Raw genomic sequence first — 20,149 nt, 5'->3', positions numbered from 1 at the left:
GTTTAGTTACAATTACCATTGTTCAGCACAATCTAAAGTTATTACCCGGATGGTTACTGCAGAATCAGACAATAAGTGGCATGGAGAAGCAGTTAAGTAATGACAAATGAGAATTTAGATTTTATGTCAATTGTAAAGTCAGGGTTATAAACTGAGCACAAACACAACACGTGCTGCCTTACCAGAATAACCGTGTAAACCAGGACCCAACTCACCAGTCTAACGTTTTGCTGCTTGCAGTACCAGACAGTCAAGGGAGAAACACCTATTGCAGAACTAATGCCAGAAAGCTTTTGATTTCTCAGACTAACAAGGAAACTACACATGTGACAGCATCACTGCTGGCTGCACAGAATTAGTTTACACGAGCTGGATGTCTTTTAATATTATTTAACAGCTACTGTAAACCCATGATGATCTTAACCCCTTGCTCAAATTTCACTAACTTCATTGACTGTTCCAGCATGACCATTGCCGTTCCACATCTCAGCATTTGCACAGGTTCTTTAACAACAGTTTAAAGGTAGAGTTCTCCAAGATTTAAATCTGTGTAACGGCATCTTGTTTGTCCCATTTTCAAGTTCCCAGCATCCCTGACTCACTTAAAAGTGCTAGCCTGGGGGGTTTTATTGACACAAAAGCAAATTTCCAAGAGTAAATACTGATGAACGGAGTCTGAGTATTAAAGTAATTTTAAAATATCTTGAAAATCAGATACCATCAGCATTTGAGAAAAATGGGTGACTTCTGAGCTAGTTCAGAGAGAGCTAGGCAGAACATGCATTTTAGAAAAAAAATTTATTTAGAATCTGTTGCTCTTAAATTACAAAAGTTAAAAAGAGCACGCAGTGCACTGACAGATCACCGATTACTTCTAAAGCTGTTTTAAGACATAAGGTGGTTTCTTCCAGAGAACACAACTCAACATGATCCAAACTCAACTATCCATTTCTCGTATTTCTCAATGTCCGCAGCAGAAACAGATTTAGAAACTTTCTTCAAAGCTATTTCAAAGTCTTCCATAGTTGTTGGCATGTGCATTTCATCTCGAGGAAGATTTCTGATTTCTTCTGGTGTCAAGCCTTCAATACGCCTCCTCATAGCCATCAATGATGCATCTCTGGTCAGGAGGGTGAGAAAATAAAATCATTACTCAATGCAGTTCAGTTGTTTGAAAGGCTCAACACAGCATTCCAGTTAAGCTGCTGCATTCAAAAAGATTCAATCAAGAACTGTAAACTTTTATGGGAATATCTCCAAGTGCTTGTACAAGCTACAATACCATGTTATCCATATTTTTCAAACATGGCATTATCCTCACTGGATATCTGAAGAGCTACTATTCATAGGCTAGGCAAAAGAGGTAAAGACAAACTGACTGAGGTAAAGACAAGCTGATGTCACTGCATGCCTATGATGCAGCTGCTGTTTACAGTATTTCTAAATAGGAACAAGGCAATAACAATTCCACTCCTCCTAGATATAGAAGGAGTAGCTGGAGTGTTTTGAATGCTTCCTGGTTTGAACAGGAATCCCACTTCAAAGATGGGGAAGTCAACAGTATCTACCTCCAACCTCTACACTCAAAAGCTAAATGTTAAATAACAAAATCTGTTCTGTCTGTAGCTCCTCAAACTTCAGGCCCTAATGAGCACTAAGCACTTTTACAAGTGTGTCATTTTCTTTAGTGTTAGGTTTGACTAAATTTAGATTTCCAGCAGTAACTCTAGTGGCAGCAGGTGATAGCTAGTGAAGTGATAATTAGGTAACACTGGAAGGCTGAAGTTCCTGCCAATTCATTGTTACAGATCTAATAATAACAAGAAAACGCTGCTAATCTAACAGTATAAAAGATGGAACTGTAATCTGGGTGATATCACAATGGTATGTTGTGTCATGTAAGAAGGTGAGAATCCAAAGAGAGAAAATCTTAAACCTTGTCTTCCAGAAGGACTTAGAAAAATGGTTTGAGTATGCTCTGTTTCAGTACCATCCCCCCCTCCCGCTAAAGGAAACCATAACTGTCAGACTTCAGGAATTTACTAAAGAACTCACAGAATCACAGAATATTCAAGCTGGAAGGGACCCACAACGATCATCAAGTCTAACTCTTAAATGAATGGCCTGTACAGGTATCGAATCCACAACCTTGATATTATTAGCACCATGCTCTGAGCTCATCTCAGTGTTAAGTAATAAATTAAAATCTCTTAATACAGGAACTAAAATTTCAGAACAACCAAAACATTGTCTCGTTGAACTCCATCTCAACCAAGTATCACCACCCTTCACTGTTACACCATCATTTGTAAACCATAAGCTATTGTTACACAATGGGTTGAGGGGACACTCCATGCATCTAATTTGCTTGCAGACAGCAGTTAAAAAACCCAGAAAGTCCTGCAAAAACAATCCAGCCAACCAGCAACAATCCCATCATACACCTTAACACACTGATAGAACAGAAGTGCAGCTGCCACCACTTCCTTTTGTGAAGTCATTTTATGGACAGTCATTCCAAACTGAACTCCTGGTGCTTTCTCAAATGCACTCTTGGTGCCTGAAGAAGCATCAAAACCCTATTCAAAAAACAGGCAGCCACCCACTGCCAGACACAGCAGGGACCAGTTCTGTTCTAAAGGCCTTTCAACACTGACAGTCCACCCAAAACAACCGTCCAAAGTTAGTTCATACTCACAACTAATCTGCAATTTGGGTGCATTTTGTATTTCCTGGATTTTAAAATGAAGGTTCACCTTCATTTCCCCCTGATTATATGCTGACTGCTACCAACTGTAGTGTTACCTCTGACTGGTTTTCACTCTGGCTCAGCAAACTTTGGACTTCACCTCCAATTCTTTAAGATAGGAGGGTAATTTCAGTAAACCAGAGCTCTTGGCTTGTGCCACTAGCAAGGACTGACAGAGTATACAAGTTTCAACTTTACCCTGCTTCTATCCTGAGAGCCTGAACCGCAATAAAGCACTTTTAAATCATCCACATATTTTTGTCTCAATGGAAATGAAACAATCCTATCCAAGAGCTATTGCTCCTGACACCATGAACAAAGTGTAAATACACAGTAATATGAGTACTTTCTTAGTGATTTCAAACTATGTACATCCAAATCTCAGTTCATGTGGATTTCTGCTTGCTGCCACCTCAGTCATCACTTCAGAGATGGCCACAAACAGAAGATTCAGATGTTTCCTGTGGTTTTTTTATCTGTTTGCCTTTTTTTTGAAATAGTATTTGTACAAAGGGGCTTTGGTTAAAAAAAAATCAAAATTAATTATGCACAAATACATACACACATAAATTTCACTGAAAAACATTACAAGTATTTTAATTTCTAAAACAATCGTATTGATATTCAGTATAAAATTAATTACAAACAACAAACACTGAACAGACTGGAGGAGACAAACTGCAGCTAAAATGCACAAAGCAGCAGACCAAATAAATTCTCTTTCATATAACATGAACCTATTAGCACAAACTCCTTTCAAAGCAGAACCACAGATCAAAAGAACACCAGAAATTCATCTCACAAACCTACAAAATTAAACAAATCTCCACAACACTGATTCAGAACAACTAACATACCATTCTTTTCCCAGACAGTGTGCAAGGTTTGTTCAGGAAACTCCACTGAGGCTCCAAACTTTTAGCTCAGCCTGCAGTGGCCCTGCTGACAGAGCCTTGGTGGCAGCTTTGTGTACAAGCTTTGCTTTCATCCCTGTGGCACAGCACATTCCTCTCAGCTGCACTGACACTGTCCGCAGAGCCGCGTTTACAATCTAGGCAAGAAACGGAGCCGCGTTGGAGGGAGCAGCCAGAGGTGCTTTTACTCCAGCTCTCTCACCCTGCCCAAAGCACACACAGGTTGGGCTGGAGCAGCTGGGAGCTCAAGCCCTGCCCTGCCACACTTCAGTGCTACCTCCAAAGCCTGAAAGCAGCTTTAGACAGGTGCTCCAACAGCATCTAAACAGCTTCAGTTCTCTGTCCCCTACTGCAGGTCTCACAGCTTGCCACTGCCACAGCTGTGCCAGTGCAAGTCTTTGCTGTAAACAGGACAGCTGACACTCATCTCTTAACAGAACAGTCCTCTCCTTCCCTTCCCTTCTATTTTCTTTGAAAAATTGGAAAGAATTAGAAGATATTTTTAGTCAATTATTTCAGGAATCTAGGCTAGAGAACTGGCCCACAAACAACCGTATGCCAACAGTACTGAGGAGACAGGGAAATGAAGGAGGTAGTAGAAAACTTTAGTCAGTCTCATCACAAAACCAATGTGCTGGCTACACAGCTCTTGTACCATCACACAAGATTGTACGCCTTTTCCATATAATGAAAGAAGAAAACTCCATGGTTTTACTTTAGTTATTCCAACCTATATCACTGTTGTCTCTCACATGGATTTCTGCAGCAATCATATAGCCCAAGCAGAATGACTGCAACTCCACAAATTAACCATCCTCTGGATAATCTTCATGCATGGAATTTAGTCTACGTGAAGGAAGGTGGAATTTTACCTAAATCACAGCTTACTAGATTACTAGGTTGCAACTACTCTCCAAATGGAAATTTAGGTACATATTAATGCAGTATTTCACCCTTTAGCCATACATAAAAGACAAGTTACAGTCTATTTTTATCCAATAACTTTAATCCTGTGAACTGGCCACATTACAAGCAGTTTTCCCAAAGTTTGCAGCAGTAGTAACACAAATGATGCAATGCCAGCTTACCTGCATACATTGGTAATGTCTGCACCTGAATAACCCTCCATCTTCTCAGCTATGTTTGCAAGGTCAACATCATCAGCCAGTTCCAGCTCTCGCAGATTTATTTTGAGGAGTTCCTCTCTGCCTTTGGCTAATCACAGAAAAGAAAATTGAGTCTGTACAATTTCCTTTTTGAAGATAAACAATAAATTGAAGGAGGATAAGAGGAAAGAATGAGAAAAAGGACACTGCACTTGCTACAAGGGTAAATGTTCATGTTTAGATTTCAACTGGTCCTGAATCCATAAGTGAATTTGCATACATGTATCAATTAGATTTTTAAATCAAGTGATCAAAACTAAAGGAATGTTGATAAAGTTTAGATTTTAGAATTTTTAACCATTCCTCTCCCCAATTCTTCATACCTGATGGTAAAGGAATGTAAATTCTCTTTTCTAGTCTCCGTCTTAGGGCTTCATCAATATCCCAAGGAAAATTAGTAGCAGCAAGTACCATGACCATCTTAGAAGGATCATCATTTTCAGTAGCCCCCCCAACACCTGCAGTGAAGAAAAGAGGAGGTAAAATATACATGTTTATTGAAATTTCATGTATAGAGAAAACACTTCTGCAGTACCAAAGCAGAACTGTACTCTACTGCACTTTAATGGGCCCAAGCATAACAGAATCACCAAGCACAACAGAGTTTGCTTTTCCATCTCTCTGAGAGCCTGCAAGCATGAATGGAAGCCTGGTTTGAACAGCAGCAGGGGCACAGGGCACTGCTCAGACCAGGAAGTTCCTCCCTATCATGGCCAGAATGGTTTTACAGCAGAGTTGTTTGTTTGTACTTCTGCCACAAGAGTGGTTCAATTTTCACACTGACATCTTGTAGCAGCCGGTGAGGAAACAAAGCAACGCCCAACACCATCACCACACCAAAACCAACAAACATCCCCCACAGTATTCACCAACAGCCACACCAAGGCAGCATGATTCCCCTACAAGGTGCCTTCACTTCTCAAGTCCAGCCAAAGGTTTCATATGTACAGGTGGACTGTGCAATCTGCTGAAGTGAATGTTTAAATTTGGTGGACTAAATCACAGCTTCTTAAAGAGAAGAGAACACCTCAGTTTATAAACACTATGAATCTGTTACAAGGGGAAGAATGTAATTTCATTAAAGTTGCTACTCTCTATATCTACTGCTTTTGCTTAGAACAACAGGATTGGGCTGTGGGACAGCAGCTGCACCTAGTCTGCCTGAGAGTCTGCATATAAAACACAATTTATTAATGCTTAAGTAAATGGATTGAAATAGTTCTTACTAATAAAATCAGATTATGTACATACTTGATATGAGAACAGTATTAGAGCTCTGCTGCTCTTTAAAGACAAAAATAAAAGGGTACGAACATCAGAGAAGGAGAAATAAATATGCAAATCTTCTGACTCATGGAATTCTATCACAAAGCAGACCATAGATTAGCACTTCTCAGTAGTTCCTTTCCTTCTCTCTGCTACCCAGAATATAAAATGGAGGCTCTCTGTAGCAACTCTGCATTGTTACCTACTTTTGAACTTCGTTATTTTGTGAAATTTTAGCCACGTATTTGTAGTGAAATCAGTATTTTAAAATGAAAACTCTCCCAACCTTCTCTTCTATAAAACAGAAGATCTTCATTTGTTATTTATGTTTTTTAGGAGAAAAAGAGATCCCAAAGAAGTGAAATGTAATGCTGCCTTTGAAGTTTAAATAAAAATAGGTAACAGTTCTGTTGAAGCAGTTTTTACTTAATTTTCAAGAAGTGAGTGAAATGCCAGGCAAAGACTGAGAGAAGCAGGTTTTTTGGGGTTTTTTCTGCTGCTCTTTTGAAATCTTCTATTTTCCACTTAATCTTCCTTATTCTGAGTCACCAATACAAGATCATAGCTCAGAGGCCAAAAGATCATTAAATAATGTCACTTGTGCCTTTTAACCCCAATTCATGTACAGCTTTTGAAAAACTGCTTCTGAAGAATGAAGTTTTGTTTTGTTTTTTTGTTTTTTTTTTTTTTTTGTTTTTTTTTTTTTTTTTTGTTTTTTTTTTTGTTTTTTTTTTTCCTGTCCCTCAAGTTTCCTGCAGTCCAGTAGTTCCCAGTGATCAGGTTATTTACCATCCATCTGAACTAGCAGTTCTGCCTTCACACGTCGGCTGGCTTCGTGCTCCTCCGAAGTTCCCCTGCGGCTACAGATGGAGTCAATCTCATCAATAAATATGGTTGTTGGGGCATAAAATCGAGCCTGGAGAAAGCCAAAGATAAAGCACAAGCTGAAATAGCAGTTCACTCCCATTTAAGAAGTAGCAGCATATTCAGAGCTGAGAAATGATGTATTTTCCCCAGGTATCAAACAATCCCCACCATTCCCCCTCAGACCCCAGCCCTCAGGTACAGAGCAGCTGTGCATTCATTCAGAGCCTTTGAGGAGAAGGGCTTTTGGCAAAGTTCTGTAGTTGCTAGAGCTCAAAACAAACATTTCATAAGCCATAGGCTGTTTCCCACATTAGGAGTAATATTTTAAACTGTCAAAGTCATCACAGATTGCTTGAATAGTATTTCAGTTAAAGCCAGGATGAATGTTAAGCTGGGACATCAGGACATGGAGCCTGTCCAAGAGACAGGTCAACTGCAAAATACCTGACCTTTTTGAAAACAAGAGCATTTAAAGACAAGGATCCAGGATAATAAAAGCTATTGTATTAGAGCAGTTGAGATGCTGTTCATTGTGTTACCTGCATTTTTGAACAATCACATTAAATGAGCTGGTATCCTGCCTAACAAACTATAATGTAAAATATCTTTTATTTCTTGCCTTTTCTGACTATTGTAATTTTAACTCTGCTGTCCCCTTCAGTACTGGGCACCCTAGCAAACACTGCACACACACCTGGTAACACATGGGAAAAAAAGACAACTATTTTCTGAGTATTATTTCAAGTATTATGTGCTCCAAAGCCAACTACAGTTTGGAAGGCCACTTCTTTTAACCACAAACAAAAAACCACCCACAAAAACAACAAAGCACACAACCTAAATAGGTTCTCACTCAGAAAGCAATTAATTCCATCCCTAAATTTCCATTAAGTCTGTTCTGCAGCACTCACCAGCTTATAGTGAGCTACTTCTAATGTAGCAAGCTAACCCTGAAAATAAAAGACTACTTATTTTTCAGCTTTTATAAATCCATTTAGGAATAATCTTGAAATGCAAATGGGCAAATCAGAAATGCCTCCAAGCATTCCCAGCTTGGGGAGCTGTTTATATATGCTGTAAGTTTGAAACCTTGGTAAGGTTTCACTGTTCCAAAGGTGAATCTACTTCATTATCTCCCTGTTCATGTTCAGAAACTTAAATCACCATTTCAAACAGCAGACGAACAAGTTTCTCAGATTCTCCTCTGTATTTTGAGGTAAGTGTGGAAGAAGAAACATTGAAAAAAGTTGTCTTGCATTCAGTGGCTACAGCTTTTGCTAGGAGGGTCTTTCCAGTACCAGGAGGACCAACCATCAGCACACCCTATTAAAATAAAAAAGAACCACGTTTAGGACAAGAATCAAACCAGAGAATTTTACAGTTTGTTTAGTGTAATAGTAAACTACTGGATGTAAGTTTTCCCTTGAGAAGTTATTCAGAGGTAAGTAATTAATGTCATTGCTCACTAGCAAACACCTAGCTGAAGACAGTGTGCAGGTATCTGACTGACATCTTTATTTTGTTATTACTTACAATAAATTTTGTAACTCAAACACAAGAGGAATTTATTTAAACTGTGAAACATTTGAAATTTCTTTTTCTGCCAAGATCCAATCTCAAAATCCTACTTATGATCACAGGAGCATATTTTTTCATACCTTCCATGGTCTTCTAATCCCCTTGAAGAACTCTGGCATCCACATTGGTAAAACTACAGCTTCCTTAAGCAGCTTTTTGGCTTCTACTAAATCAGCAATGTCATCCCTGACAAGAAATAGAAAGTTGTTTGACAGATTCAGACAGCAGGCAAAAGAATCACTCCACAGCTCAAAAAACCACACAATTAAACTTATTACACATTGGTTCTCCCATAAACCTAATTCATTTTCCTGAATTATTTATGTTCTAAAGGCAAAAGCCTGTAACAGCTACAACTGGCATCTGCCTGGCAGACTCTGGATGGATGCAAAAGCAAAAGCAACTGTGAACTATTTCATTAGAGCAACATTGTCAGTATTCAGAGAAAGACAAGCAGAAGAAAGCAGGTTGGTTAAACTTAGGCTAACTACCAATTATGCTTTCTTGTTTTGCTGAGAGGTTGGATGTCCCTGAAACTTAAATACCATCTTTCATTGTTAAAAGAACAACTTGCTGAAGATGGAGCAGAATTAAACATGATTTTTAGAATTATTTTTCAGAGTTACAAAAGTATGAATTCTTAGATACCTTACAGGCCGGTCTTATTTCCTTGAAAATAACTTCCAGGGCATTCCTCCTATCAGCATGTGCCCAAGTAACATTTTGGTTTCAAAACACATCTATATGAAGAACTAGTTTAAAATCTGAAGTAGTAACTTAGGATTCAATACAAAAACTGAAACATACATTTAAATATTAAACTGAAATACAAGGCAGTTGCATGCACAAAAAGTGTTTTGTGGGACCGTTGGATTTTTTTTAAAGCCTACTTTATTTGCCAGAAGAATTTTGCTCATTTAATCCTCCTAAGCTTGGAAACATTTGGAACACAAAGCAACTTTTATATAAGGTTTAATATTTAAGACATTTATGTAAAGGTACTGGCACAGGGTTATATTTTATACTAGTGGCCACATTACATCCAGCAACATTTCAAAGGGTTCCTATATTGACATAACTTATTTGTTAATCAGTTTTCTGTCTTGATATGCCCCAGAGTAGCAAAACAGATTTCAAATAAAGATACTCTTTTTCAGTGTAAAAGTTTCTAATTTCTGTCAGTGTATCACAAAAATTGATCTTAGGACTCTCTTTCAGAAGCTTTGTATGGCCAAGTTGGACAAGACTTTAGGCAACCTGATTTAGAGAAAGATGTCCCTGCAATGGCAGGGGACTGCTTTAGCTGATCTTTAAAGGTCTGTCCAGCCCAAGCTATTATATGAATATATGTGGGGAAAAAAGTTTTTTGAGTTCTAGAAGTATTCAACTACGTAAAAAGTTTAGTTGCCTGTTTAAAGGCAATAACGAAAACCTGTATGTACCTTTTTATATGCAAGTATCTGTTAAAATGCTTAATTCTTGTCATAATCACATGAGAGGAAACAGAAACAGCTCAAGAGATTAGCAGCAGTACTCAAACTTACCATCGGATGTTGGGATTCTGAGAAATGATATCTCTTTCCAAAGCTTCTACTAAATCTTTGTCATATCCAGTACTATCAAATTTCTTTGGTTCAGACTCTGAAATCTCAGATGTGGATTTGGTCTACATATAAAGGATATAACAATGTAAATACATAACAAAGGCCATACTACTAATGAATTTTTACCGTAAGTCCACAATAGCATCGTATTTTTAGAAGGTGGCAACATAAACCAGCATGAAAATTATGAAGCATCTGTACTACACCTACACTGCAGGATGGATCTGTGTGTTTCACCCAGATTTCTGTACTGCCCTGGGTCCATTTCCTTCTCCCCAAAGCCAGCAGGTTGTACTGATGCAGTTTCTTTGTTTTGGTACCTCATCAAAACTCCATACACCTATCCCAGTGTAACAATTTCTGCCTCTTCTCCCACAGAAATCTGAAACTATCTGAGACACAGTAAGGGAAAATTATGTGTAAGACTGGACCAAACTGTCACACTGAGAGTATCTCAAATTCTCAAAGTGTAACAAATATGTATGTGTGTTCCACAAATATGGGACACAAAAAAAAAAAAAAAATTAAGCATGATTTCCACATGTAGAATGAGCAATGGTGAGGCCAGAGGGGTAAAACCAGAGCTAATTAACTGATACAGAAGCATGGACATGAACAGCAGAGAAGCAGCTCTGCAGCAGAGTCAAAGCAAAGAAGCTACATAGTAGAAAGGGCTCAAACAGCAGAGACCATGCAACTGAAAGGAAATAAAATTCACTAGACATACCCTGGTTTTATACATTTAACAGCAAGCACTGGTGATGACAGAACAACTGTAAAAGAGAAAAAGAGACCTATCCTGTCTCTCTGTGGTTATATTTGATGGGGAGAGGATTATCACTCAGAAGCAATCTAATTTAGCTCCTAATAAAGGTAGTAGCTTACGCAGCTAAACAATTCCACCCTTGTAGACTATATTTTCTCCACAGGCCATGCACCTTGCCACAACTTAAGGCTGCTGAAGGTAACAAACTACTGCATGGATATCTGATTTATTTAGACCCTGGAAAGCAATGAATCTACTGTTTCCTGTATGGTCTCTTACCTTGGTCATCTGCTAAATTTATGGTGACCAAAATTAAAGCACTCTGCCAAGAACAGATCACAATTCAAGAATACTGGTGTTTTGTTCATTTACAACTAAGAGAGCCAGCAATGTATCTCAAAAGAAAAAAAAAGAAATAAAAGGCAAGAGTCTCATTTAGAGATGAAGTTAATCTTGATATGCTTTGGAAGAGGCAAATCAATCTTGGTTTAAATTATACTCAAAGCAATTATGCCACAAAGACATTCCATGTGAATGAGCTCCACCAGGCTCAACTTCAGAAATTCAGTGATACAATTTTAAACAACTGCCTTCAAGCTGCAGTAAAGATGTCACAGAAGCACAGAATGGGTCAGGCTGGAAGAAGCCGCAGTGGGTCATCTGGTCCAACCTCCCTCCTCAAAGAGCATCATCCCAGAGCACATGGCACAGGATTGTGTCTACAGTTCCTAGTATCCCCAGTGAGGGAGACTCCACAACCCCTCTGGACAACCTCTTTGTTCCAGTGTGTGGTTACCTACACAGTAAAAAAGTGCTTTCTCATGTTCAGGTAGAGCTTCCAGTTCCTGCCTGCTGCCTCTTGTCCTGTTGCTTGGCACCACCAAGAAGAGCCTGGAAATACCCTCTTGGCACCCACCTTCAGATACATTTACTAGATCCCAACTTCCCAGAGCGATTGTTTGTTTTTAATTAATCCATAACCAGCACTGTGCACAAAGAAAAGACACCTTACAAGGTGAGATTCAAATCAGCACACTGACATGAAGAGAAGAAACATTTTATAGGCATTTTACAATACAGTCAGTAGTAAGAAAGCACAACTGAGCTTCTCAACTCCACAAAGTTAATTTTCAAGCTTACCTTTTCCTCTTTTCCTTTGTTTTGCTGGTCCTTTTTCTCCCGGCTGCGGACCGCCTTCCCTTTATCGCTGGGGTTGCGCGAGGACGGGCGGTGGGAGCCCCTGGCAGCTGCACCCGCGCGGTTGCTGTGCCCTCTGCAGTCACTGCACGGAGCCGACTGACGCTTCCTGGGCCCGGGCGAAGCTCTGGTTAGTTGTAACATATGCAAAAGCCTCAGTGTAAAGCCACTGGTGAGCACCACATAACCAAATCAACTGGCTACAAACTGAAAAGCCACATGGCTCAAGATAAAAATCTGTATGTCAGAAACAAGACAGGCATTTTTAGATAGTGACTGAAAATCCATTTTCCTTGTGCCACAAGCTCAGGGTTCACCTCAGGGTTAAAACAAGTGCCTTGCTTTGCATATTTCATCAGTAGAAGTAATATGGAGATTAAAAAACATTAACCAGCAAACAATAATTTGACAATACAGCTAAAGTAATCTAACAACCACTTTCTGTCAAAATGCACAGATTCTGTGTCTGCTTTGCACATACTCTTGTCTCCTCCTTCATGCTACCACTGGCATGTGTTAGAACTTCTAGTGAACCAAGTCAGATAGCTACTCACAAAAAAAGGCAAAAAAACCAAACAAAAAGACACACAGAACAATCTCTTTAGTATCCTGAATCAGCTAATTAACACCAACAGAGAGAAAAGTGAAATAAAAACTCAAAACCAAAAACCAAACAACTCAGGGAACAGTGTGAGGGGGGAAGAAACTTGACATTAGCCAGAACTATGTAAGATAAAGCCCTCAGAACATCCACCTGACACCTCCTTCACCACAAATGGTGTCAAGCTACTGGTGCGAGTGTTACACACCTAAGCTCAAGAACAAGAATTACACCACAACAGGCTGAAGTCCAAGCACACTTTGTCCTGATAAATATTAATTTAGGTCTCCAGGTTTCCTCTTACCTACGTTCAGCAGGTACTGGCAAAGACCACACTTCTGCATCCTGAGCTGGTAATTCTTGTTGTGAGGCTTTCAATGGAGTATTGTCTAGTTTAAAACTCTCCAGTGTTTTCATTATATCTTTCACATGCTTAGCTTCCACACTTATCTCCTGCCAAACCTAATTTAAAAAAAAAAAAAAGGTAGATGAAGCACATTGGAAATAAGTTTGTAACAGTCCTCTGTTCAAGCCCATGAAATGCCTGGATGGATTCCACAGGGTTTAATGAGCTACCTAATTCTACTTCAATAAACAAGAAATATGCACATTAGATATTAAGGAGGCTTTTCTGTCTTCCTCAGCACATTTAAAGAACAAACGAAGAGATTTTGGATTTAATATCTAGGAGACTTTTGACAAATTTTGCAGACTAAAGAGGTATGACAGAACCTAACAGACTGAATATCAATCAAAAGTATCAACCTAATAGGCAGAATATCAGTAAAAACAAAAAAGGGTTTTTGTTGAGGAGAAATTATCAACTTGCTGTTAAGGACCTTAGTCCCACTAAAACATTGAGGGAAATAAGACCCTAAAGAGACCAGGCTAAAATCTTGAGCATAGCAGGGGTACTCATCAGCATAGCTGTCAGGGCAAACAGTGCACAGAGCCATGTTCCACTGACTGCTCTGCCACTGTCAGACAAAGAAGTCATTAAGATGACTTAAACAAGTCTATATATCAAAAAAGAAGCCTATATATAACAACACCAGTATATGAAAGAATGGGGTAAGTATTTTTACATTTTTGTTTGCAGTAAGATAGGCAATTCCTGCTACTTCAATGCTTTTCCCTCAAAATGTCCCAGAAAAGTGCTATTTACCTGCTGCCACTTCTGTTGCAGATAGGTATCTCTCACAGAGTACAGATACTTATTCATTTGGTCGAGAACTCCCTGGTAGTAGACCATGGCAGAGTCGTAATTTCCCAGTAAGGCATATTCACGGGCCAACTTCACATTCTCAATGATCATAACAAGGCTCATGTTCAACATGAAGCTGAAAAAAAATAGGAAATATTAAAGAAGTAAAAACCAACTGAGGACTGAAACAATTTTTTGCAAGTATTTTCATATGCTTATTACCTCATTTGGTATATCAAAACATAGAAGCTGAGAAAACACTGGTTACAAAAAAAGATCTAAAATGAATGTCATACATATAAAATGCTAATTGATGTTCTATTAGTAGAAATTAAGCTTTTCACATCACAGCTTTGTTTCTTGTCATGGAGATTCTGTCAAAAAGTCCATGTAAGATATACAGATTTAAATATATTATTACAAGTCACAGTTGCATACTCTCCTTATCTCTTTATTCTACTGCAAGGTAAACTAGTATTTTACTGTGTCTGGCCTGTCTTGTGTGGTTTAAAAAAAAACACCAATCAAGCAGTAAATAAAAGCCCTTCCTCCTAATGCATTATGTTTTGTTAATTTTTTTTTGCCTTAACATTCTGTGCATGTGAGTTTTAATAATTTGATTTTGCCTTGTGAAAAACACTATTCTTCTATTAGCTTGATTTTACAATTCTGCATTTTTATTTAATGTTTCTCTGAACAAATATCCACCTTCCATGCCCAGCTTGCAGCTTCCTATCACCTTCCTTCTTACACCTACAAAGAAATCCCTGAAAAACATCAAGGCTGTTTAAGTTATCACTGAAAGGTAAGTAAAAGCCACAATTAAACATTTAGTGTGCAACCACCCATTCTATTTAACACACTGTTCAAACCATGCTGTTTTTCCCTGTCGGTGATGCTTGTTTGTGTTTTTTTGGAGCAAACATCATAGACTGTGACTACTTCCACTTCACAGCACTAACAGAATCTGCACTTTTAGATTACAATAGTACAGAAATATTAATTATACAAGTACAGTGTAAGCAGAAGCAGCAGAAGTAGACTCATTCTTTACAGTGCCATTGTTCCTGTGGGAACAGTTGTCCCACATTACTGTCAGTTTCTTACATACCCCAGCCCCTTCTTCTCCAACACACTCGTGCTGTCTCCACTTTTCTTGTCTCTTACACATAAGCATTTCCCCACTCTCCTCATAATTTCCTAACCAGGCACAGAAAACATTAAAATCAGCAAAAAAACACGCCTGCAAGAGAGTCATCCTGCTCTCATTTTGGTACCTGTACCCAGTGCCAGGAAGAAGCAACTGCAGACAAGCAACTCCAGCTAAGCCCTGGGATGAAGCATACTTGATACAGATCAACTATTTAAAGAATGTAAGAGGCACTAAATTCACATGCGCAATGAACAGACTTAGGCTGAATATATTTCAGGACCAGGTCAGGGTCAAGATTGGACATTTTATCAGAGGTTTCAGAAACCACCCTTTGCACACACCTGCCAACCTATTGCTAAAATGTGAGCTCTCCACTGTAAAGAGGGGCTGCTAAGTACAAATCAAACATTTTAGAGCTTTCACTCCTTTTCCTGTCCCTTCCCAAGTAGTTTCACACACAGAAACATAGCTCAGGCATTCCTGAGCCACCATCCTCTTCTTTATTTGCTTCCTTCCTCTTCCTTCCCCAGCTTCCATGACAGCAAATAGCTGCTGTCAAAATTTTCAGTCCAGAGCAGCAAAACTGACAGCAGCAGAGCTGAAGAGGGGCCTCTGAGAGCCCCCAGCCATCCCTGCACAGGGGACCCGCGGGCTGAGAGGGAACCTGCTATCACAGAACCTGCACGCTGTAATCTCACCCCAGCCACACGCTCGCCCAGCTGGCCATGATGCCTACAAGCTGATACAGTAAATGTGACCACCAACTACAAAGATTAACGCGTCCCAAGCTAATTAGGCTTTGGAGACCCAGTTTGGCTTGGGAGTTTTGTTGGTTTTAACCTCAGGAGAAAGAGCCTGAGGATGTTTGCCAACTGCTGTATGGATATCACACAGATGTCAAAGTTTTCCCTGCTGTATTTAGGAGCGAGCTTTTCCACTCCTGCTCATCCTACCAGATACACCTGTTTGCCTGTGCTGAGAACTCAAACTGATGACTAACACTGCTGAAATCACAAGTTGAGCAAGATGCTAATAGACATTTTAAAAATCAAGTAATAGCAAGTTACTAAAACCAAACTAGACTTTTAAATACAGAGGGAAGTCATAGGTAACTTTTTTCACTGAATGCTGTAGGAGCAATCCAAGCAGAACAGCAACTTTATATATACAGAAAAAGAATAAAAAAGTTTATATAAGAATTGTTTTCATCTGGAAATGTGAAAGTAACTAGAATTAGGAAAAAAGTAACAACAAAACTAAAGAGGCTAAGTCAGAAAGCTTGGGACCAAAAGGATAGCACTGCACATAATGGAAGAGTCAAGGACAATTTCAGGTTAGAAAGCGCAGAGAACATAAGGACAGAAAGCAGAAACAGAAATGTAAGCACACTAAACTAGCAACTTGTGGGAAGAAAAAAAAGAAAAAAGAAGGTGCTCACCCAAGCTTATAGTGCTATTGGAATCTACCTGTGTCATTAGTACTATTGAAAATGCAAGATAATTTGGTTTAAACTAGAAAACCAATTTAATTTGTTGCTTCATCTTGACTCATAAGAGCAAAAGAGCTTGAAGTGGCTTCCAAACACAAGGCTCTTGAGTACAAGAGAGGCAGAAAAAGCTGCTGGCTCTGCTTATGTCTGGACATGCCACTGCTGCTGCCACAACTTCAGGCAGTGTCAGATCTGATACGCTAATGAGAGTCCATGGGTCTGCTGCACTTGTAAGCGAAGATGGTGAAGCAGCTCTAAGGAGGAAAAAGAAGAGTTACAGTACTAGTCTGAAAGCAGACTGAAGTTTGTGGCAGAAGGTGACAATACACTGGGGTAGCTCAGCAGGGTGGAGGACATGGGAGAGGCATGACTACACACGAATCCAGAGTTAGACCAGAACTGAAGGGATTAAAACTCTCACAAAACTAATCCTGCACTACTTAATAATCTTTAAAGTATTTACAAATACTTAGCAGTATCACACGTGTTTACAAATACTTGGTGCTATCACGTAACAGGATGTCAAAGCAGCACTTATCAGCCACAACCTTCCCATGAATCATGACCAGTGAAATTATCTATGTTCCAACAGCCACTGAAACAGAGAAGAGCCCATAAAGTTTACAGTGAACAGGATATAAGGAAAATAACCTAAGCACTTTGTCTTGCAAGTTTAATTCTTCACTGTGTACAAACACACAGACTTCACAAGAATAATCGCTCTTCACACCAGCTGTGGGTATATAAGGTTCCCTGAAATTAACCCACCTCTAGTTACAAAATACATTTTATCATTTGCTCCAAGGACCTAAAATATTTCCAGAGTATAGAACAGCCAAGTCCAGCAAGGGTTGAACCTAATAAAAGTTCAAGATCTCTTCAGCTTTGTCAGGTTGAAAGTAACAAAAAGCTCGAGATCCCTACGGCTTGTGAGAATGAGGTTTTGGAACTTATTTTTGTATTTCATTTGAAAGATACCAGCCATTATCAAGAACCATTATAACCATTATCAAGAAAACCCTGGGGACACTTCACGTTTTCCATAATAACTTCAAGAAATCATCAGTGGAAATGATTGCAAGTAATTTCTGCTCACAGTCACACGTTAGAATCCAGGAACATTGCATCAATCTCGTAACACAAAGAAGTCCCCCAAACTTTAAAAAAGAAGAGATTGACTGATAGTGTGTCAATTACTGTGGTGGACCTGCTGACTGGAAGGCACGAACCATACATGGAAAATACTTTCAAGGAGTTCTTCGCTCCAACCTTAATGTGTGCACTAAGCCAGAGCCTGAATTTTGGCAGAGCGCATATGTTTCCATTATTTCATCCTGCTATACAGGCTCTGACATCAAAGCAACCTGGTAATATTTGCAAAGTTCTCTTGGCAAGCCAGATGAGAAAAAAACACCCCAAAGTAACAGCTTTCAGGAATCAGTTTTTGCTGATGACACGATAGCCTGCATCACCTCTGAGATCCCTTCCACCTTTAATACTCTTTGTCATAACATCCATGGCATGCAACATTTGGTATCAACAAATGACTGTGTTGATTCCTTGGGAAGGAGAGCTGCCAGACTTAGTGGATACTAAACAAAATGGTTCTCACCCAGTTGCTGTATTTAACAGTAACGGTTGGCAGAAGAACAACCACCAGCAGCCACAAACATAAGCGTGGCTGGCTGGCAGTTTGCGGAAAACAAAAAACATTACAAAAATCAATCAACAGGTAGAGATACATGGGTGGCATGTGATTTTATGTTTTCCAGGCTAAACCTTTCAGAAGGCTTTACTAAACAGGCTTCTCCCCACTTCATGGGGGCTGGCATTCTTTTTGACGATCAGTGTTAAATTAACAAATTTCTCTGGCAGTTTAGAGAGGTCCGCGGGTGAACAGATATTTGAAATCGTTGCCTGCGATTTCAGCTCCGCAGAGAGCTTCTCTCTCTCTGGAGAGAAAACTTGCATCATCGCAGATTACTGCACATTAACAAAAAACTCCCAAACAACACAGCAGGTGGAGGGTGAAGGGAGACATAGGAAGCAGAGCTCCGTGCCCAGGCCAGTCCCAGCAGCCCCCGGAGCCCAGGCGGGCGGGCTGCGGGGCCGGGAGCGCCGGCCGCACCTGCGGGCAGCGACAGCCCCCGACGGCGCCGAGCACGTGTGAGCCACAGCCCCGGCACAACGAGCTCCGTGCTCACGGCTGTGGCGTCAGCAACCTCCGTGGCCCCTGGCCCTCCGGCCGCGGGGCAGAGCAGCCGGAGCCCGCCCGTGCCCAGGAACTCTCGGGGTGCCCCGCCACACGAGGCGCGGCTGTGGCCCCCCCGTCCCGGACCCACCTGTCCCTGCGGCCCGGCCGGACCCGTGGGCCCGTCCCGCTCACTTACTCCTCTCCGGAGCTCGCACCCTCGGCGGCGGCAGCAGCTCACGGCGGCAGAAGCCACGACCCCTCCAGTTCTTCCGCCCCCTTCCTCCCGCAGCGGCGCTGGCCCCGCCCCGGCCCTGCCCGCCGCCTCCTCCCGCCGCCGCCGGCAATTTTTGAAGGCAAATCCGGCTGCGTCACTTCCAGCCTGGTGGGACGGGGGAGAAGGTCCGCGCAGCCGGACCGACAAAGAGTTGGTGTCTCTTTGAGCGTTATGACTAAAAGCGAAGAGCTAGTTTGGTTTTAAATGTCAACAGCGGGGGGAAAAAAAAAAAAAATTAACAAGGCGGCAAGAAAAGAGCAACTGCATTGGCCGGGAATCGAACCCGGGCCTCCCGCGTGGCAGGCGAGAATTCTACCACTGAACCACCAATGCTTGTGCGGATCAGCTTCTTTACCTTCGCAACTCGAAGGTGACAAATGCGAATTTTTTTTGTCCCACTGTACTCGCCTAGAATTCCGTCCTGATGATCGAACGCGTTTCTTTGGCTATTTCTTTTCCGTAACAAATGTGAGTTTTGCCAAGTGAATAGCAAGCACCCACTTTTATCTACGTGTTCTTTGCTTGTGACTTGTCTGCACCTCTTCAAGCTTTCATAGATGGTGTCGTTCTGGGGAAGAAAACGCGTCTGAGTGTGCTGAGGAAAACCTGCTGCCGAGCGGAGTCAGACCAGGAAACTGCCCTTAAGTGTCCCTGATGCAGCAGTACCTCGTCACCTGTCTAAATAGACTCAGCTGCTTAGCAACAAATAGGATCTAAAGGTTGGGCACAAGGCAGGAGGTTTATGATAGTCCTTCAGGTGAACTCCAAACCCCCACAGCAGTATGGCATCCTTTAATTAAGTGTATCACATCCATTCTTACTCTCTTGTTACTCTATTTCTACCCATTCTTAAAGTGGCAGTTTTAGTCTATCCCTTTAACAAATGTCTATGTTTAAAACAATGATTCCTACGTTGCTTCAGCTGTAAAGACACAGAAAGCTGCTGATGAGTTTCTAAAATTTTAAGTGTATCACATCACTTGATTGATGATAGCTGGAGGAATATTTCCCCCCTTTTTAGGTGGGCTAATGAATAAAGAATGGTGCTGTACTTCCACAACCTCCTCCCCAAGTGCGGAAGGATTAGGATATAACTCAGTCTCTCTAATAAAGCAGAAACCAGTAAC

General features: G+C 40.6%; 1 protein-coding gene and 1 non-coding gene across 6 annotated transcripts; both read right to left on the bottom strand.

Annotated features, from left to right (window-relative positions):
- Positions 1 to 779: 779 nt before the first annotated feature.
- On the bottom strand, positions 780 to 19,618 carry KATNA1 (katanin catalytic subunit A1). Of its 5 annotated transcripts, none has more exons than XM_058801331.1 (11): positions 19,378 to 19,618; positions 13,874 to 14,048; positions 13,013 to 13,170; positions 12,051 to 12,234; positions 10,085 to 10,206; positions 8,621 to 8,726; positions 8,127 to 8,285; positions 6,885 to 7,011; positions 5,153 to 5,287; positions 4,752 to 4,878; positions 780 to 1,120 (listed from the first exon to the last, which is right to left on the bottom strand). In XM_058801331.1, exons 2-11 carry the CDS (start codon positions 14,042 to 14,044, stop codon positions 922 to 924), a joined length of 1,488 nt encoding a protein of 495 aa, XP_058657314.1. In that variant the 5' UTR covers positions 14,045 to 14,048; positions 19,378 to 19,618; the 3' UTR covers positions 780 to 921. The 5 variants fall into 5 exon arrangements, with proteins under 5 accessions (XP_058657314.1, XP_058657315.1, XP_058657312.1 ...); XM_058801332.1 differs by having other exon boundaries at positions 19,524 to 19,542; XM_058801329.1 differs by lacking the exon at positions 19,378 to 19,618 and adding an exon at positions 18,897 to 19,035.
- TRNAG-GCC (transfer RNA glycine (anticodon GCC)) lies at positions 19,285 to 19,355 on the bottom strand. The gene has a single exon. It is a non-coding gene; the product is annotated as a tRNA-Gly (tRNA).
- Positions 19,619 to 20,149: the final 531 nt, after the last annotated feature.

The sequence above is a fragment of the Ammospiza caudacuta genome, chromosome 3 (genome assembly GCF_027887145.1).
Source record: "Ammospiza caudacuta isolate bAmmCau1 chromosome 3, bAmmCau1.pri, whole genome shotgun sequence".
NCBI lineage: Eukaryota > Metazoa > Chordata > Aves > Passeriformes > Passerellidae > Ammospiza > Ammospiza caudacuta.
This window is presented reverse-complemented; position numbering and strand designations above follow the sequence as displayed.

Coding starts and splice junctions, on each gene's coding strand:
- KATNA1 (XM_058801331.1), bottom strand. CDS start 14,044: ATGTTGAACATGAGCCTTGTTATGATCATTGAGAATGTGAAGTTGGCC. Junction 13,171..13,873: donor TGCAACAGAAGTGGCAGCAG/GTAAATAGCACT, acceptor TTTTTAAATTAG/GTTTGGCAGGAGATAAGTGT. Junction 8,286..8,620: donor GGATTAGAAGACCATGGAAG/GTATGAAAAAAT, acceptor TTATTTTAATAG/GGTGTGCTGATGGTTGGTCC.